Source organism: Danio rerio, chromosome 5, assembly GCF_049306965.1.
Source record: "Danio rerio strain Tuebingen ecotype United States chromosome 5, GRCz12tu, whole genome shotgun sequence".
Classification (NCBI taxonomy): domain Eukaryota; kingdom Metazoa; phylum Chordata; class Actinopteri; order Cypriniformes; family Danionidae; genus Danio; species Danio rerio.
The window spans coordinates 6,114,110-6,135,000 of NC_133180.1; the positions used below are offsets into that span (position 1 = coordinate 6,114,110).

A 20,891-nucleotide genomic window follows, 5' to 3' on the forward strand; every position below is an offset into this window, starting at 1 on the left:
GACTGGAAACTTCTGAACGGCAGCCCCACAGCTTTATCTAATTTGTTTATTTATTTATTTTTGCAAAAGTTTTATCCGTGGCCCAGCTGCTTTGCACTTTTGATTGTCTTTTGTCTGTATTTGTTTGTTTTCTCCTCATCATCTGGGAGCCGACGGCCAGTGTTCATCTGTCTCTGGGTCAGCTGTACTCTCTCCTCACCCGAGGGCCGCTGATATGTGGCACCGCGGGCCGCTGGGCGAGAACTGAGCCAGCGTTCGGCCCTCAGTGGGCCATCGGGGCCGGCGACCTCTTCTGCAGATCCCGGCCCGACGTGAAGCCTGTCAGGAGCCCTGGCCCGAGGCTCACGGGTCAGCACTGCTAAATGGAAGTGGACAAGCGAGTCCTCTGTCCAGAAAGCGTGCGCTCTCTGCGTTCTGGCCTCAGGTTGTTGTTGTTGTGTTGATGCAGTCTATCGCTGTGATGCGTCCATGTGCTCAAAGTTTGACTCTTGGACTGGCCCTCGGCCCTGTGTATGTGCTCTGTTTGAATCCACTTCTGACCACAATACAGAAGCTTTTTCTTCTGACATGACTGCATCTATCAAAACTGCTGTACTGTTATTTATCTGTGGATCTTCACAAATGCGCATGCTTAAGTGGTGCTGTTTTGTTTACTGAATCATCTCAGTCTGTATGAATCAATTATCTGAATTATCTGTTTACTGAATAATCTGAATCGGTCATCTGAATCACCCATTTAATGAATCATCTGTTTGCTAAATTAAACTGAAGCAGTTTAAATCAGCTCTACTGAATCATTAGTTTGCTGAATCATATGAATTTGTTTGTATCAGTCATCTGAATCATCTGTTTAATGACTCATCTGAATCGTCTGTTTGCTAAATTCAACTGAAGCAGTTTTAATCAGCTCCACTGAATCATCAGTTTGCTGAATCATCTGAATCTATTTGAATCAGTGATCTGAATCATCTGTTTAATGAATCAACTGAATTGTTTGTTTGCTGAATTAAACTGAAGCAGTTTTAATCAGCTTTACTGAATCATCAGTTGCTGAATCATTTGAATCTGTTTGAATCTGTCGTCTGCATCACCTGTTTAGTGAATCATCTGTTTACTGAATTGAACTGAAGCAGTTTAAATAAGCTCCACTAAATCATCGGTTTGCTGAATCATCTGAGTCTGTTTGAATCAGTCATCTGAATCACCTGTTTAATGAATTCTCTGAATCAGTTTAAATCTGATCAACTAAGTCATCTGTTTGCTGAATCATCTGAATCACATTTTTGCTGAATTAAACTAAAGCAGTTTAAATCAGCTCCACTGAATCGTCAGTTTGCTGAATCATCTAAATGTGTTTGAATCGGTCGTCTGAATCTTCTGTTTAGTGAATCATCTGAAACATCTGTTTACTGAATTAAACTGAAGCAGTTTTAATCGGCTCCACTGAATGATCAGTTTGCTGAATCATATGAATTTGTTTGTATCAGTCATCTGAATCATCTGTTTAATGACTCATCTGAATCGTCTGTTTGCTAAATTCAACTGAAGCAGTTTTAATCAGCTTCACTGAATCATCAGTTTGCTGAATCATCTGAATCTATTTGAGTCAGTGATCTAAATAATGTTTAATGAATCAACTGAATTGTCTGTTTGCTGAATTAAACTGAAGCAGTTTTAATCAGCTCTACTGAATCATCAATTGCTGAATCATTTGAATCTGTTTGAATCAGTCGTCTGCATCACCTGTTTAGTGAATCATCTGAATCATCTGTTTACTGAATTAAACTGAAGCAGTTTAAATCAGCTCCACGAAATCATCGGTTTGCTGAATCATCTGAGTCTGTTTGAATCAGTCTCCTGAATCACCTGTTTAATGAATTCTCTTAATCAGTTTAAATCTGATCAACTAAGTCATCTGTTTGCTGAATCATCTGAATCACCTTTTTGCTGAATTAAACTTAAGCAGTTTAAATCAGCTCCACTGAATCGTCAGTTTGCTGAATCATCTGATTGTGTTTGAATCAGTCGTCTGAATCACCTGTTTAGTGAATCATATGAAACATCTGTTTACTGAATTAAACTGAAGCAGTATTAATCAGCTCCACTGAATCATCAGTTTGCTGAATTATCTGAATCTGTTTGAATCAGTCATTTTAACTACCCGTTTAACGAATCTTCTGAATCATCTGTTTGCTGAATTAAACTAAAGCAGTTTAAATCAGCTCCACTGAATCATGAGTTTGTTGAATCATCTGAATCTGTTTGAATCATTCATCTGAATCACCTGTTTAATGAATCATCTGAATCAGTTTAAATCTGATCAACCACGTCATCAGTTTGCTGAATCCTCTGAATCCCCTGTTTGCTGAATTAAACTAACGCAGTTTAAATCAGCTCCACTGAATCGTCAGTTTGCTGAATTATCTGAATCTGTTTGAATCAGTCGTCTGAATCACCTGTTTAATGAATCCTCTAAATCATCTGTTTACTGAATTAAACCGAAGCTGTTCCACTGAATTATCAATTTACTGAATCATCTAAATCTGTTTGCATCAGTTGTCTGTTTAATAAATTGTCTGAATCATATTTTTGCTAAATTATCGGAATCCGTTTGCATCAGTTGATTGACTCTGTCTTCCGAATCCATCGTTGAAATGCCTGAAAGATTTATTCTGAGGAATCAGTAAATGGAGGATTCAGACGACTGATTCAAACTGATTGAGACAATTCATTAAACTGAAGCTGAATCAGTCTGAATCAGTCTTCTGAAATAAGTTTAGACCCTGTGGATTTTTTTTTATTGTACTAGGAGTCTGTAATAAAGTTTGAATGAATACGATTGCAGATGATGCTCAGCTCAGTCTTGGTGTTAATTCTCTGTTGAACAGGAGGTGTTGGATCTTTAACTCAATCATTTCCTTCCTCACCCACAGAAACGCAGCTCATGGTTTCTCCTTGATCCCGGTGGACAGTCTGAAAGTGACCATGAAGGATATCCTGCAGAAAGCCCTCAAGAAGAGGAAGGGCTCCCAGAAAGGATCAGGTCAGACTTTACTCTCAAATAAAGGGTTTTGTATTGAATATAAAATGATATTCCTCAAGTAGCATGCATATTTGCTGTATTATTATTTCTTTAATGCGGATATTGTTTGTTGATCTTCCTAAATAGTATTATTTATTTATTAGCAAGTTGTTAATTTATTATTTAACAATATTAATACATTATTATTATTGTTATTATTATTATTATTATTATTATTATTATTATTATATTTAGTTTACATTTATCTTTAGTTTTAGTAATTTTAGTACTTTACCTGTAATTTAACATTTTTAAAAGAACAATTTTATTTTGTTCAAATTTTTGCTGGATAATGATATTTATAATACTATTTTTATTAATGTATTAAATAATAATTATAAATATTATAATAGTAATAATAATAATAATAATAATAATAACTAGATTCTTAAAGTTTGAGAACAAACTTTGAGGCTGGCTTGTGAAAGCCTGATGGTAATAGTTTATTTAGTTAAAACAAGTTTAAACAAAGTTTTAAAAAGTATGAAAAGATAGATAGATAGATAGATAGATAGATAGATAGATAGATAGATAGATAGATAGATAGATAGATAGATAGATGATAGATAGATAGATAGATAGATAGATAGATAGATAGATAGATAGATAGATAGATAGATAGATAGATAGATAGATAGATGATAGATAGATAGATAGATAGATAGATAGATAGATGGATAGATAGATAGATAGATAGATAGATAGATAGATGATAGATGATAGATAGATAGATAGATAGATAGATAGATAGATAGATAGATAGATAGATAGATAGATAGATGATAGATAGATAGATAGATAGATAGATAGATAGATAGATAGATAGATAGATAGATAGATAGATAGATGATAGATAGATAGATAGATAGATAGATAGATAGATAGATAGATAGATGGATAGATAGATAGATAGATAGATAGATAGATAGATGATAGATGATAGATGGATAGATGGATAGATAGATAGATAGATAGATAGATAGATAGATAGATAGATAGATGGTTATGAGGTCACAAAGTTTGATCCAATGTTACGTCTATGGGATTTTTCCGACGGTCCCGGGACGTTTTTCGGAAAACCGAAAGTCGGATCAGTCGGAAAAGATATAGCAACTCGAGTCAGAATAGTTCGGAGGTCTGACCTGAGTTTGATGGTCATAGCTTGAAAGGCCTAGGAGGAGATAGAGTTTAAATTTTAGTCTCAGAAGAAGAATAATAATATTAAGTTTAATAGGATAACAGTAGTCTGGCTTGCTACACAAGCCAGCCTAATAATAATTATTATTAGTTGTAGTAGTAGTAGCAGTATAATATTTCTATTTGGTTTACATTAATATTTATTTTTAGTACTTCAACAATAATAATTTTTTTTATCTGAATAATTTTATTTTGTTATTTATTTAAATTGTTGCAGATTAATAATATTATTTAATATAATAATAATAATATTTGCTTTTATATAATCTTATTTTGTTAATCATTCAGTCTCTTTTTCTTATAATCTTTTTGTGGAATTATTACTTTATTGATTTTTTTTTGTTTGTTTGTTTTGTTTTGAACTTTAATCTTCATATAAGCAATATCACACACGTAGCACTGCGATTTGGCTGTATTTTAACCCTGGTGGGATGTGTGTCTTGGTGTCCCACCAGTGACGATATACAGCCATATCGCAGTGCTACGAGTGTGAAATTGCGTATATACAATAGCTTGACGGCACAATCATGTGTATAAAAATTAAAATCAAACACAGGGAATGTATTTTTTTTTTTTTTTATAAGGAACTACTTTCTTCCCCCATTCACATCTGCAGCTGACTTCAGAACAACAGAAACTGTTGCTACTTCACAATAGTCACTTTAGAGCTAATATTTAAATGATTCTCTAGCGTAAAGTGATGACAAAACAGGTGATCTTGATCATATTTTAAGATTATAAGGCTGTTGAACAGCATGAAATTCCATTAGTCTACAGATATTTCTCAGAACTTCTCTTTTACAATCGGGAGATCACAATAATTAACTCAGAAAAAAACAAAGCAAAGTAAACACTACCAGATTACTATGGTATAAATACAGCACTACAACATACAAAAGAGAGAAATTGACTAAGTGTCATTTACCTGTTTTATAATGATTTGATCAGCTGTAATTTAAAATTACGCTGAGTTTTTCTCCTCTAAGGGCTTATTATGCTGTCTCTGTCGCCATCTTGCTCAGTATGACAGGCTGAAGGCCTCTCTAAAATTATAAATACTTAAAATAGGCACTATCCTTATAAATAAACAGCATAGTTGCAATCTAAACAACTACATTCTCGACTAATAAAGCTTCAAAAGTACATTATGCTGTCCATCAGCTGCGATATTTGCTAAGCTGTAGTGAGCTTATTGATCTGTTGTCACTCTACGTGGGCGGAGTAATACACAAGAGTGAGGAGGCTACACAAGTGCTGTTATTGCAGAATATCGCACAGCTATCAGCCAATTCGATTCGAGAGCCAGACAGAACGATTGTCATTTTAGTACTTCAACAGTAACGCTTTATATAAGCAATCTTATTTTGTTATATATATTTAAATTATTTTCTTATAACCCTTATGTTGAATTATTTGTTTTTGTTGTCCAGCAGTGCTATATGAGGGTTATAATTTTATTTATCATTAATTGCAAGGTTATTGAATTAGCATTTATGATTTAAGATGTCATTTTTATTTAACATTAATTAGTAGTAAGTTATTTAGTTCTATATTAGTCTTCCTTTAATCATATGTATATTGTTGGAAGATGTTACATGGCCTATTTTTTTGTGTGCTTGTTTATGTTAGTGTTTGTTTGTGTTAGTATTTGTGTGTGTGTGTTCGTATTCATGTATGTGTTAGTATTTGTTATGTGTGTGTGTTTTCATCTTGGAGAGTAAGTGAAGCCGTCTGCTGTGATTGGACTGATATCTTTGCCAGTGTGCCGTCCTAATTTGTCATCTGTGAATGGGCAGAATCTGATAAGGCAGAGTCTTTAATACAGAAAGTCACAGGTAACGGATCGTCCGTTTGACAGGGCAGCGGTCAGATAAGAGTAGATCGAGACTAGACACACAACTGCACATAAGCAATGGAGAGCAATGGTGCGACAACCAGAGTGCATTAGAGAGAAAATGGATAAAACACAGTAGCCGCGTTTCCACTGTGTCGCTTCCAGGGCCTGATTGGCTAGTAAAAATGATTGTGTGTAAAGAGACTCTTGAGTTTAGCTGCACGCATACTGAGGTCAAAGCCTTTAGTGCTGACCGTTTGCTGTTCATATGTTTGATGCAGCGGATGCCCTTCCAGTTGCAACCTAGTACTGGGAAACACACACACTCTCACACTCATACTCTACAGCCAATTTTGTTGATCCAATTTACCTATAGCACATGTGTTTGGACTGTGGGGGAAACCGGAGCACCCGAAAGACACCCACGGCAGAGAACATGCAAAAACTCCAACCAGGCCTCGAACGAGCGACCTTCTTGCTGTGAAGCAACAATGCTTACCACTGAGCAACTGTGTCACAATCTCTTCATTTGTTATCAGAGTATTTCAGTTCCTTTCCTAACAATTAAATTCACCTTTATTTCAATAGCACTTTTACAATGTAAATTGTGTCAAAGCAGCTTGACATAGAAGACTATAGTAAATTAAACAGTGTAGTTCAGTTTTCAGTGTTTAAGTTCAGTTCAGTTTAGCTCAGTTCAGTGTGGTTTAATATTCAATACTGAGAGTCCAAACACTGAAGAGCAAATCCTTCGTTGCGGAGCTCTACAAGTGCTGAACCATGAAAGCCATTGGCGACAGTGGCGAGTAGGGCTGTGCAATTAATCGAAAATCCGATTTCGATTTCGGCTTCTAATGATTTTGAAAAACCATTAATCGAGATGGTTCTGTGTGTGTGTGCGGCGCACGCACATAGTCAGAAGCATGCGGTCAGCATTCGCTTTCATTTGCGCACTGAGACAAGCAGAGCGCACACATCTAATATTAACGTGAGCGCTTTAATGGTCAAATAAGTGTCAAAACGCGGTGTTTAGTGATTATTCATATTAACCTTCATTTGTGTAATAAAGAAACGATTTGAGAATCAAAAGACACAAGAAAAAGAAACCATTAAAGTAACAGTGCTCAATTTCTGTTGCCGCCTGTTTTTATCATTAATCAAACAAAATGAGAACATCCCTCACTGCTCTTGACTTTTGTAGCTAAAGAGTTTTTCTTACAGTGAAGATGCTTAAAGCACAGTTTGTTTCATATTTTTATTCTGTTGTATTTATTTCTCTTTCCTTTGCAGGGTGGAAAATAATATGTGCAGTTGAAGTCAGAATTATTAACCCTCCTGAATATTAGCTCTTTTCGAATATTAACTCTTTTCCTCCCCAATTTCTGTTTAATGGAAAGAAGATTTCTGAACATAATAGTTTTAATAACTCATTTCTAATAACTGATTTATTTGAAATTTGCTATGATGACGACACACAATATTTGACTAGATATTTTTCAAAATGCATGCATTCATATTCAAAGTGTGATTCAAAGGCCTAATTAGGGTAATTAGGCAGTTAATTGTATAACAGTAGTTTCTTCTGCAGGCAATCAAAAAATATATTGCTTAAGGGGGCTAATATTATAGACTTTAAAATGGGTTTCAAAATATTTAAACCTGCTTTTATTCTGGCCGAAATAAAACAAATAAGCTTTTCTCCAGATGAAAAAAATATTAGAGGAAATACTGTTAAAATTCCTTGCTCTGTTAAACACCATTTGGGAAATATTTAGTTTTTTTAATTCTCAGGAGCGCTAATAATTGTGACTTCAGCTGATAACCATTTTGAATAATCGTGATTACAATTATGACCAAAAAATAATCGTGATTATGATTTTTACCAAAATCGAGCAAAATCTGGAAAAAATGTTCACCAATTGATGAAAATGAAGAATTAAAAAACCAGGCTCAGTTGGGCACAACCATGTCTCCTATGGCCAAACATCTTGTGCAGAGCTGCAGTCTAGGCGCTGGAGAAGGCTGAACGTCCATTGTGGAGAAGCTGCAGGTGGGAGAGGTCACCGGCTGGTGTACAGGCTGGCCCTTCAGGATCAATGCGAGGACTCATATGTCACTGGGGTCTTATGCTCTTATGCTCTCCACTTCTCCATGACCACCACAGCATCTGCTTAGGATACGAACTGGTTCAGGATTATGGAAACCTCAGGAATAATAAAAAAGACTAACATAAGCACAGATGCCATTCAAATGATAGTGTCTTTAGGGAAGTGTTGCCTTAAATAATGCAGACTAACAATCCTTTATAGGGCTCAAAATTGCATATGCACCCAAAATTTTTATCTATGCGACTTCATAATATATTTGGGAGCATTTGTGCGAGTGCATAAAATTGTTGTTTTCACAGCAAAATGTTCACCACATGCACGGATTTAGAAGGCATTCACGCATTAAGCATCTTTGCACCTAAAAACACCAAACACAGCGCTCGGGAATGGTTTAAAACAGTCAACATGTCAACTTGCTGCAGTAAACAAAGCCCGCAATGCTTGCCCCACCTTTGCGCTCTTCTTATTGGCCCACTGCGCTAGAAGAGAACGCGAATGGATTGGTTAATATCAGCTGTTAATCACTCAGTTCAGATGGCGGAGCTACAGCCACGAAAATGTAAAGGTCTGGATATGAGAGAACGAAAACAACACTGACAGATTTAATTTTAGAAACTATTTAAAGTTACACATTATGGCAGATCTGATTAGTGATCACATAATGAATGTCAATCCAGCATTTACACTTTTCAAAGAGTGGATAAAAGACTTCCAGTGTTTAAAGTCCGCTATGAAAATGACTAAAGCATTCACCGTAAAGCTGGTGGGACGGAGTTTTCAGGTAACAGCGTTTGGCACTGAATCTACTCATTAAGCACGTGATGTTTTAACGTTATTTAATCATCAAGATGCTGTCAGTCGTGCGACTGAAACCGCGTCGAAAATCGCTAAAGAGCATGCATTCACTAAGATTAAACTATTGCAGCTCATGAAAAGACAGTTAATTAACAAGATGACGGATAATGACATTTTTGTTAGTTTCGATTAGTGTTCATTTAAAATGCAATAAATCTGTTAATAGAAAACGTGTAGTAATCATAATTTCTGATGAGTGCGACTAAATTTTGTCTGGTGCGCCTAAATTTTTGAAATTAGAAGCGCCGGTGCTACCAAGAAAAAAGGTTAATTTCGAGCCCTGCTTTAGAGGATTTGGATTTCAACAGAATTTGTGTTTTGCATAGATAATGCATAGAAATGTGTTTGTAATCTCGTTTTAAACTGACAGAGTGTGTCCCAAACTGAGCTGGGAAGGCTATTCCAGAGTTTAGGTGCCGGATATGAGAAAGATCTACCGTCTAAAGTTGATTTTGATATTCTGGGAATAATCAATTGTCCAGAATTAATTGAGCGTAGTGGACATGATGGGCTATAGTACACCAGGAGCTCCCTCAAATACTGGGGAGCTAAGCCGCTCAGAGCTTGGTAGGTAGTCAATAAAAAAAAAAATTTACCTGAAAACGACGTGCTATTTTAGTACAAGTGAACCGTCTGCAGTCATTTCACCATCGTTTCATCACAATGACATTTGCTCTTCGCTTCAAACCATTTTAGCACTTTGAAATTCATAAATAGTCTAAAGTAAGAAAGTTTCAGATGCTATTTTGGGTTGTAAACTCGGTTGCTTTTGCTATTTCTCTCTGCAGAAACCTGCCAGTTTTTATTTGTTTTTTTTAGAAGTGGCAACGATAGTGAGAGAGAGAGAAAAATGAAAGCTCAGCTCTTGGAGATACGGGTTACTTCATTTTAAAAGTACTGGTGGAATAGCCAACTCAATCCTCTTGGGCAAACAAACACAACATTTCTCTTTATGGATTCAAGACTTCATAGGCATGATTGAAATATATCATGAACATCTGACTTTCAGTGTTTAAAAAGAGAGTTTGTTTGTGGTTGTTGTTCAACAAATGAAGATTTTCTGAAATAGGGCTGTACAATATGTCGTTTCGTGTATTTTGCATAAATATCGCAATGCCAGTTAACACAGATCTGTTAAGTTAACACTGAAAAACATTATTCAACGGTGATTCCTTGCATTTACTGAATTAAAAAAAAAGTGGTTATAAACAATTTATTTAGGCTGAATTTAAACAAGCTAATTAAGCTGAACATTCAATTAAACACAAATTGTTTACAACAATTTTGCTGACATCATTTTTTCATTGAAGTGGATTGAACATAAAACAATTAAGTTGTTCGATCGAAATTATAATTGTTGTTTAATTATTTAAAATAAGAAGTTTGAGCAGGCAGCACCCAAAAAATATAGATAGAGGGATGGATGGATGGTTCATTGGTCGGTTGGTTTGTGGGTTTCGGTCGGTCGGTTGGTTGGGTGGGTGGGTGCTGATATAGGGAATTTGGCCAGGACACCAGCGTTACATCCCTACTCTTTACGAAAAGCGCCATGGAATTTTTAATGACAGCAGAGAGTCAGGACCTTGGTTAAACGTCTCTTCCGAAAGATGGCGCCCACTGACCACTGACCATACAGTGTCTCCTTCACTGTACTGGGGCATTAGGACACACAGACACAGACCGCCGGTTGAGCGCATGCTGGCCTCAGTAGTACCACTTTCAACAGCAGCCTAGTTTTTACATGTGGTCTCCCATCCATGTACTGGGATGGGAGATTCGGTATTCATTCATTCATTTATTTTGCTTCGATTTAGTCTTCGATTCGCCACAGTGGAATGAACTGCCAACTATTCCAGCATTTGTTTTATGCAGCGGATGCCCTTCCAGCTGCAACCCAGACCTGGGAAACACCCATACACACTCATTCTCTCTCACACACATACACACACACACACACACACACACACACACACACACACACACACACACACACACACTCCAGCCAATTTACTGTTGTCTAAATTTGGAATAATAAAAAAATTATACTATACCAAGGGTCTTACCTTTCATTCTGTGTGGTATTAAAAAGGTCTTTAATAAAACTGAGAAACCTGCTTATACACTATCCAACTGGGACTGACCTGACAGCGGCCTGAAAGAGCCTCAGAGGAGTTTAATTGGAAATAAAGCTACTGATTGGCCGGTGGGCATCGAGGCATCAGCCCGGTCTGCCTCTGGAGGTGATTGTTTTTCTGTGAGTCTTTCGAGGGTGTCTCCTGAAGACGTCTTGAGTGGATGTGAAAGGGTTGTTGGTCCAGAAGAGAAGCGTTAGCTGCCGGACTGCGCTCTCATCTGCATTTAGATGAGTATTGATTGTTTATTTACCCGCTGGAGACATGAGACCTATCCAATCCACTCTCACTGTTTCAATGCTTGCTTTCTACATTGTGTATTAGTTTAATCCTTTTGCACTGAACAGAAACCTCTCTTTCGCTATGATTAATATTACATCATTTATTTATTATTAATAATAAGTGCATTACATTAGAAAACTTTTTTAAAATTAAATGTATGAAATTATATGTGGCTCATTCCAAAATTGTGGTTACATTTCATGTATTTTCCAAAATCTTTTTTTTGAATTATAATGATATACAACAAAAGTATAATTTACAGTAAACTGAATTTTCACTGAGCTCATTGTTAATGTAAAATCATGCAGATTAAATACTGCCTAAATGTGTTGGGAACATTTGATTTTGATAATAATTGTTGTTTTAATGTATTTTTAAACCACTAATAGAGTTTGTTTGCATTATTTTGTGATTTAGCTCAAGGTGCTAACCTCAAACCAGACACCACATGGCATGTCTAAACTGAATTATTATTTATTTTCAGTTTTTAAATTTGACAGAGAAATACATTGAAATATCACAATACCAGAGTTGACTATTACTATAACTAGTACTACTATTAGTGTATCTTAAAGTTTTTACACAGATTTAATGAGCAATAAATAATATGAGCAAAAAATAATGAAACACCTCACCTTCCAGAATTTCTCTTGAGGAGAAGTCACATCACTTGGAGCAAGTTACATTATGTATATATATATATATATATATATATATATATATATATATATATATATATATATATATATATATATATATATATATATATATATATGTATGTATGTATGTATGTATATGTATGTATGTATGTATGTATGTATGTATATATATATATACATATACATATATATATATTTATGTATGTATTAAGGGTGGAGCCGAACCCGAATACGGTATTCGGAAAGGCACGAATAGCGTGTTTTTTACGAATACTTATTTCGAACAAATACTTGAAAAATTATTTGTATTCGGGAGCAAGAAAAACATATCAAAAAGCAGCGTTTCCTCATGAGACCACAGTGCATGCCCGAGTGAGTGAGTGAGTGAGTGAGTGAGTGAGTGAGTGAGTGAGTGAGTGAGTGAGTGAGTGAGTGAGTGAGTGAGAGAGAGAGAGAGAGAGAGAGAGAGAGAGAGAGAGAGACGCTCAGTCAGTAGTCGGAGGGCGGGGCAGAGGTAAAATGTGTCAGGCACAAGCTTCTCCACAGATACAGACAGAGAAGGCTCGGCTGAGCGAAAAAAATACTTCACTGCATCACTATTTTTGTTAAATAGATTTTTGTACCTTAATTGGTTTCCAGATGCAGTTTATAAACTTGTAGCGGAGTTTGATCAGGATTTTCCATTACGCTGCATTTTTAAAGTTTGCAATCGGGTGCTCTCTTTTTATGCAACGATAGCTCTGTTAGCGCGGTAATTTAGACAATAGACTGTTGACAGAGTAACATTAACGTTCGTTTATAAAGGTTAAAATGATGCTTTTGCAGTTGTGTCAAATAGTATCCACTTATGGGAGTTATATGGTACGTCTACATTACTGTCTTTTGCAGAGAGCAAGATATATGCTATAGGCTATTTAACCTTAGCATAGCTTCCCGTCACTTTTTATTAACTTGAAACTCCTCAAATACATTTGGGCACCCGAATAGAAAAAGAGTGAGACTGCTGCTGAGCCATTTCTTGGTCCTCCACCAGTCAAAAAAAACAAAACCTTCATGTTCTTTGTGGAAGAATTTTACAGTCAGTGGTGCTGCAGATAAAACAAACTGATACTGTATAATGTGTGCAAAAGTGAAATCAGCAGAGGCAGAGATATTAAACATCTGTTAACATCATCTATGCATAATCATTCATTTCTTTTCGGCTAAGTCCCTTTATCAATCTGGGGTTGCCACAGTGGAATGAACCACCAATTTATCCAGCATATGATTTACGCAGTGGCTGCCCTTCCAGCTGCTACCCAGCACTGGGAAACATCCATACACTCTCTTTCACACACATACAATAGGGACAATTTAGCTTACCCAATTCACCTGTATTGCATGTGTTTGGACTGTGGGGGAAACCGGAGCACCCGGAGGAAACCCACGCCAACATGGGGAGAACCCAGTCGGGGCTCGAACCAGCAACCTTCTTGCTGTGAGGCGACAGTGCTACTCACTGTGTCACCGCGCAACCTTCTATGTAATGTATTATCACATGCACTAAAAGCATTCTCTCCTGATACTGTCTGTGAACCCCCACAAGCATCAATCCCCTCAATCAGCACAGCTATGTTCTGCTAAATCCTCCACAAGCACCAAACCATCAACACAGCCACATTCTGCCCCAGCAAGTCAGTTTCAAACATAAAAAAACAAAAACAAACAAACATACAAACTTTGTGTTTGTTTTGTGGCAGGCAGATGATAATATCAGGGCTGTATCTTTTAGTATTATATAGAATACTTTTGTTCTGCCAGATCTCCCAGGCAGGGTTTATTAAGATTTATTTAGTTAATATTAGTTTTTGGAATTCTGTGCATAGGAAAGAAGTTCTTTCAGAAGAATAGTTTTTTTAAGTATTATTTGTTTTTATTCTGTCTATTCAGTGTCCTTCAACAAGAATATATATATACATACATATATGTATATATATATATATACTATATGTATTTATCGCAATATTTAACAACAATATCATATTTTCCAATATCGTACAGCCCTAATATTGTAGACTAATATTAAAAAGGCTATCAAAAGTCAGAGCATCCAACTTATCTAATAATAGTAAAGCGGGTTTTGTCTCGCCGAGTGAGTATGTAACAGCAGCCGTGTGGACACTAGGAAGGGAGCGCACTGTAAAATATGACTAGTTTTATGAGCGGCTCAGCGTTTGTAAAGCTCTCCGGGTCTGCTGGGGGAGATAAGAGCGATTGAATGCCTCCTATGAGCCTTATCAGGGTAAATGTTGGTGACATTTGGGAGCCGGCGATGTCTGCGGTTCGGGGTCGCTGCTGTGTGTGAACTGCAGATGAGAACAGCGTGACTGCTTTGCTTTATGTGCTTAGGGAGAACGCACCGAGATATAAGGCAAAGCTTTGAACACTTACTGTATTTGCGGGTTTTTAGTATCAGCTGTTTTAGTTTGTGCTTGGCTTGATATTTTAATAACACATGCACAAGAAATGATTGGATATGTGGCTCTATGTGGTACATCTGGTCTTTGGTTATTAAAGGTTCATTATAAAATCCCTCAAATCTGAATTCGCCTGAAATGCTTTTCTTGATATATGCCCTTGACAGTTTAATAATTTCCTGATGGGAATATATATCATATACAAATTTATTTATTTAAAGATATTCTTTTTTTTTTTTGCAAGGAAGCACTTTAATAATTGAAAACTATATAAAAAATCTATTATTTTATTGTTTTTTCTATCTTTTCATCAATTGTTCTGTCTGACTGTCTGTCTGTCTGTCTGTCTGTCTGTCTGTCTGTCTGTCTGTCTATCTATCTATCTATCTATCTATCTATCTATCTATCTATCTATATTATTCTATCATTCGTTCTATCTATCGACCATTCAATCGATCCATTGTTGTAACTATCGTTTAGTTGATTGTTCATTCATTCGTTTTCATTCAATCATTCGTTCTATTATTCTATCTTAATATCATTCTGTTGTTTCTATCGTTTGTTCTTTCTGTTGTTCATTCTATTTTTAGTTCTACCATTCTGTCATTCTATCTATCTATTGTTCTATCGATTGTTCTATCTATCAATCGATTGATTGTTCATTCATTCGTTCTATCATTCTGTTGTTTGTTCTTTCTATCTGTCTGTCTGTCTGTCCGTCCGTCCGTCCGTCCATCTGTCTATTGTTCGTTCTATCGTTTGTTCTATCGTTCGTTCCATCTATCAATCATATACATAAATCATTCGAATTCTATCTATCTGTGTTCTGTTGTTCGTTCTTACTATCGTTCGTTCTATCATTCTATTGTTTGTTCCTTCTATCGTTTGTTCTTTCTGTTGTTCATTCTTTTGTTCATTCTATTATCTATCTGTATGTATGTATGTATGTATGTATGTATGTCTGTCTGTCTGTCTGTCAGTCATCCATCTATCCATCATTCGTTCTATCTATTGATTGTTCATTCATTCGTTCTATCATTCTATCTTTCTATCATTCTATTGTTCGTTCTTTCTTTCTATCGCTTGTTCTATAATTCTGTCTATCTATGTTCTGTTTGTTCTTTCTATTGTTTGTTCTTTCATGCTATCTATGTATCGTTTATTCTTTCCTTCTATCGTTCATTCTATTAATCTATCCATCTTCCTGTTGTTTGTTCTTTCTATAGTTTGTTCTTTCTGTTGTTCGTTCTATTATTTGTTCTGCCATTCTATAGATCTAGCTATGTATCGATCGATTGATTGTTTGTTTGCTAGTTCTATTAATTTTTTTTTTCTGTCATAGCCTTCATTCTATCTATCTATTGTTCATTCTTTCTATCGTTCGTTCTACCATTCTCTTGTTTTATCTATATATATATTGTTGGTTCCTTCTATTTTTCATTCAATTGTTCATTCTTTCTACCGTTTGTGCTACAACTCTATCTATCTATCTATCTATCTATCTATCTATCTATCTATCTATCTATCTATCTATCTATCTATCTATCTGTCTGTCTGTCTGTCTGTCTGTCTGTCTGTCTGTCTGTCCGTCCGTCCGTCCGTCCGTCCGTCCGTCCGTCCAACATTCCATCCATCCATCCATCCATCATCAAAATGGTGTATTCACTACCAACATTTATTAATTAACATTAAATACACATTAAATAAGCTTTCTTTGAGTTTGTGCATTGGCATGAATTACTTCAACATGTTATAAGAATTTAAACAAGCTTTATTATACTGTATTTTAAATTATTGAAATGATTTAAAAAGCATTATTAAACTTTAGTATAACTTCTATTTACAAATAAATTGGTTATACATAAGTGGTTTTAATTATTTGTTTAATTATAAAATGAATAAATATATATTATATATTTTGTTTCTATTTTATGTAATAAAATAATATGTACATATATTTTGAACTTGCATTTGAACTTTAAATTTGTTTTTAGAGATGTTTGCCACATCATGCATAACTATGATATTATTCCTCATAAGCTTTTGAACAAACCAATACCAAATATGATGGTACATATTTATTTAAGATGAAAATAAGATGTTAATCTCCCCAGTGATCAGTCTATAGTGATCTTGACAGTTGATAGAATGGACAAATGTCGACCTCTCGGCTCATTGAGAAGAGCACAGGATCGCAGGAAAGCTCGTAAAAGGTCAAATGGTGTTGTTCTTCATTAGTCTCGGTCTCCTGCTCCTGAGTGTCACTGAGTGGATAAAGATACACATTTTTATCAACAAGATGCTCTCATTCTTCAAGATCCTCGACCAGATCGACTCTTGCACTCAGAACTGAAGTGTTGTACAGAATTGATTCTCTCGTCGGCTTCGCTTGTTCAGATATTCCTGCCTTCGGTGCTGGAGGCTGAATATATTTCTTTCTCCGTTGAGGTCGCAGGCATTCAAAGGCTCTAGTGACATTTCAGAAAACCACGGTATTTGCAAAAGGGTAAATATCGCCCTGAGTGTTTGCCCTATTTAGATTGGCAGCCTCTCAGTATTGTGTTTTTCCCTTCTTTTCTGGCCAAACAACGACTCGATCGTGCCTGTGGGCTTTTTTGCTGTCTCTGACAAGAAATAAACAGCATCTGATAAAGCCATTTTTTTGCTTTAATAGGCAGCAGTTATTGACTGGTCTTCAAAAACCTGAGAGAGAAAGGTTTGTTTAGATGAAGCAAAGTTCATTATGGTTTTGATGAGTTGGAGGGAAAACAGTCAAATCTGATTTTTAGGTCTGAGTGGTATTAATCAAGTGAGGTTATAAAGCTGCAAATGCCATCATGTCATCTCTAACTGATAGTTTGTGAATCGCGCTGGTCATCCTGAACTCATTTATGACGGCGACTCACTGTCTCAAGGGCTTTCTATGACTGTAGGATGATACTGTTCAATAGTTTAAAGTTCACACGAGGTCAACATAAAAATGAGGATTTATATTAGGACAAAGAGGAAAGAAACAGTACTGTTGGTGGGTAAAATGTTGAAGCGGGTCTCTTCTACCCACCAAGGATGAATTTATATAAAAAAATAAATAAATAAAATAAAAAACCAATAAAGACAGTAATACATGTTACAGTTTAAATAATGGTTGTGCTTAAATTAGGGGTGTTTTATTAATAAGATTTATTATTTATCTGCTATTTTCTAGCCTAATATGGCTAGGAACTATGCTCTTATTCTGGCATCATAATTAAGGAATTCTGCTGCTGTACCATGACTGCAGCAGGCGCAATGATATTGTGCATCACCTAATAATAGTTCCCTGCTAAGTAACTTCCAACATGCCTTATTTAAATAACAATATATTAATACTCACTATAAATATCTTTACAGATATACATCTAATAACTGTTTGCATGGATGGATGGATGGATGGATAGATTGATGGATAGATGTAGATATATGCATATAGATGGATGGATTGATAGATCCATAGATAGAGGGATGGATGGATGCATAGATGATAGATGCGTGGATGGATGGACAGATGGATAGATGCATAGATGGATGGATGAATAGATCCATGGACAGATGGATGGATTGATAGATGCATGGATGGATGGAGGGATGTATTTATGGATGGATGTATTGATTGTAGATGTAGGTAGATGCATATATAGAGGGATGGATGGATGGATGTACTGATGGATGGATGTATTGATTCATAGATCTAGATAGATGCATAGATAGAGTAAAAGATAGATCCATAGATAGAGGAATGGATGGATGGATGGATGCATAGATGATAGATAGATAGATGCGTGGATGGATGGACAGATGGATAGATGCATAGATAGATGGATGGATGAATAGATCCATGGATGGATGGATGGATGCATGCATGGATGGATGGATGGATGTATTGATGGATAGATGTAGGTAGATGCATATATAGAGGGATGGATGGATGGATGTATTGATGGATGGATGTATTGATTCATAGATCTAGATAGATGCATAGAGTAAAAGATAGATCCATAGATAGAGGGATGGATGGGTGGATGCTTGGATGAATGAATGGATAGATAGATGCATAAATGGATAGATAAATGTGTGGATGGATGGATGGATGAATGAATGGATGGATGGATGGATGGATGTATTGATGGATAGATGTAGGTAGATGCATAGATAGAAGGATAGATGGATGTATTGATGGATGAATATATTGATGGATGGATGTATTAATGGATGGATGTATTGATTCATAGATGCATAGATAGAGTAGTATATAGATCTATAGATAGAGGGATGGATGGATGGATGGATGGATGCATAGATGAATGAATGGATATATAGGTGCATAAATTGATAGATAAATGTGTGGATGGATGGATGGATGGATGGATGGATGGATGGATGTATTGATGGATGGATGTATTGATGGATGGATGTATTAATGGATGGATGTATTGATTCATAGATGCATAGATAGAGTAATAGATAGATCTATAGATAGATGGATGAATAGATGGATGCATAGATGAATGAATCGATAGATAGATGCATAAATGGATAGATAAATGTATGGATGGATGCATGGATGGATGGATGAATAGATGCATGAATAGATGATGGATAAATGCATAGATAGATGTATATATAGATGCATAAATAGATGGATGCATAGATGGATGAATGGAGAGATGGATGAATAGATAGATGCATACATTTGTTGATAGATAGATGCATGGATGGATGGATCAATGGATAGATAGATAGATGGTTGGATGTATTGATAGACGCATAGATAGATGAATATTTGGATGAAGGGATGGATAGATGTATGCATAGATTGATGGGTGGATGGATGTTAGAATTGAATTTATTATTAATATGATTTAGTTTTCCATTGTGGTGTAATAATTAAGGAACTTTGCTGCTTTATCATGACTGCAGCAGGCGCTATGATATTACAGATCACCTGAAAATAGTCCCCAGCTAAATTACATAAAACATGACCACCTGGTTCCACAGTGCCAGTCGCACTGCATAATATCATTGTTGTTAATAGTATCCATGATCATTAAGTTGTAATGAGTGTTCAATGCTATTCAGCACATCATACTTTCAATAGTTATGTATAAATAAATGTCCTGTCACACCCTTAGTTTAAACTTGGGGTCCCACTTTATATTAAGTGTCTTTAACTACTATGTACTTGCATCAAAAAAATAAATACAATGTACTTACTGTGTTTATAATGTATTTGAGAACGCTTTTGGTGCTTTTGAGTTAGGATAGAGGTTGGGTTATGGACAGGTTTAGTGGTATGGGTAGGTTTAAGGGTGGGTTAAGGTGTAAGGGATGGTCAACAGTGTATTTACAAATGTAATTACAAAAGTTAATTACAGATGTAGTTACATACATGTATTTAATCAAGCATAAGTACACAGTAAATACATGTATTTACACAATAAGTACATTGTAACAAACTATTAATTTCTGTGTAAGTACATATTAGTTAAGGCCACTTAATATAAAGTGGGACCAAACTTGGAAGTATCATTTTCCCCCTGTGATTCAAAGCAGAACTTTAAGATCCTTGTGATCCTTCAGAAATCATTCTTATATGCAGTTTTGCAGCTTTCTTATTATTATCAGTGTTCCAAATAGTTATGTTCAGTGTTTTGGTTTTTAGGCCCCTTGTACCGACTGGAGAAGCAAATGGAGCCGAATGTGGCGGTGGATCTGGACAGTTCGCTGGAGAACCAGGGAACGCTGGAGTTCTGCTTGGTCCGAGAAAACAGTGAGTTATAGCATCATTAAAGGCACACATTATAGTTATAAGTTAGGGTGGTCAGATTTCTCTAAAGCCCAGGAGACCATAGAATGATCGTGCTGTTACTCATATTGTGTGTCTGGTTCAGTCTAGACTAAATAGTTGTGCTTGAATACACCAAAAAAAAAACAGCAACCTGAATTGGGAATATATGTTCTGCGCCTTCGTGAGAGGATGTATCTTCATACCCACAGGTAACAGTATCTGTATTCTCATTCCACACAGGGAAACGCAGAGCTATGGCTGCGCACATACATAGCAGTATTTACGTACCATTTACGTATCATCAGGGTGTCCGCGGGGTCTCAAAGTATTAAAAGTTGATAAATCAATTATGAGAAAATGAAGACCCTTAAAAGCTATTAAAAAGTCTTAATCCAGTTTTACGAGGTTTTAAATTTTGTTCAAGCTTTGTCCAAAGTGTTTGACTAATAAAAAGTATAAATA

The 20,891-nt window shown here is 35.8% G+C and overlaps 1 protein-coding gene across 7 annotated transcripts in view; it reads left to right on the forward strand.

Moving 5' to 3' along the window:
• Positions 1-20,891, forward strand: part of mapkap1 (MAPK associated protein 1) — a 105,560-nt gene that overhangs the window by 63,479 nt on the left and 21,190 nt on the right. For all 7 annotated transcript variants that reach the window (XR_012406659.1, XR_012406661.1, XR_012406660.1 and 4 more), the window contains exons 7-8: positions 2,934-3,043; positions 20,304-20,411. Coding sequence is in view for 1 of the 7 variants with exons in the window: in XM_003198574.7 (XP_003198622.1) it covers positions 2,934-3,043; positions 20,304-20,411 (218 nt within the window). In the remaining 6 variants the exon portion in view is untranslated. The remainder of the gene's footprint in view (positions 1-2,933; positions 3,044-20,303; positions 20,412-20,891) is intronic.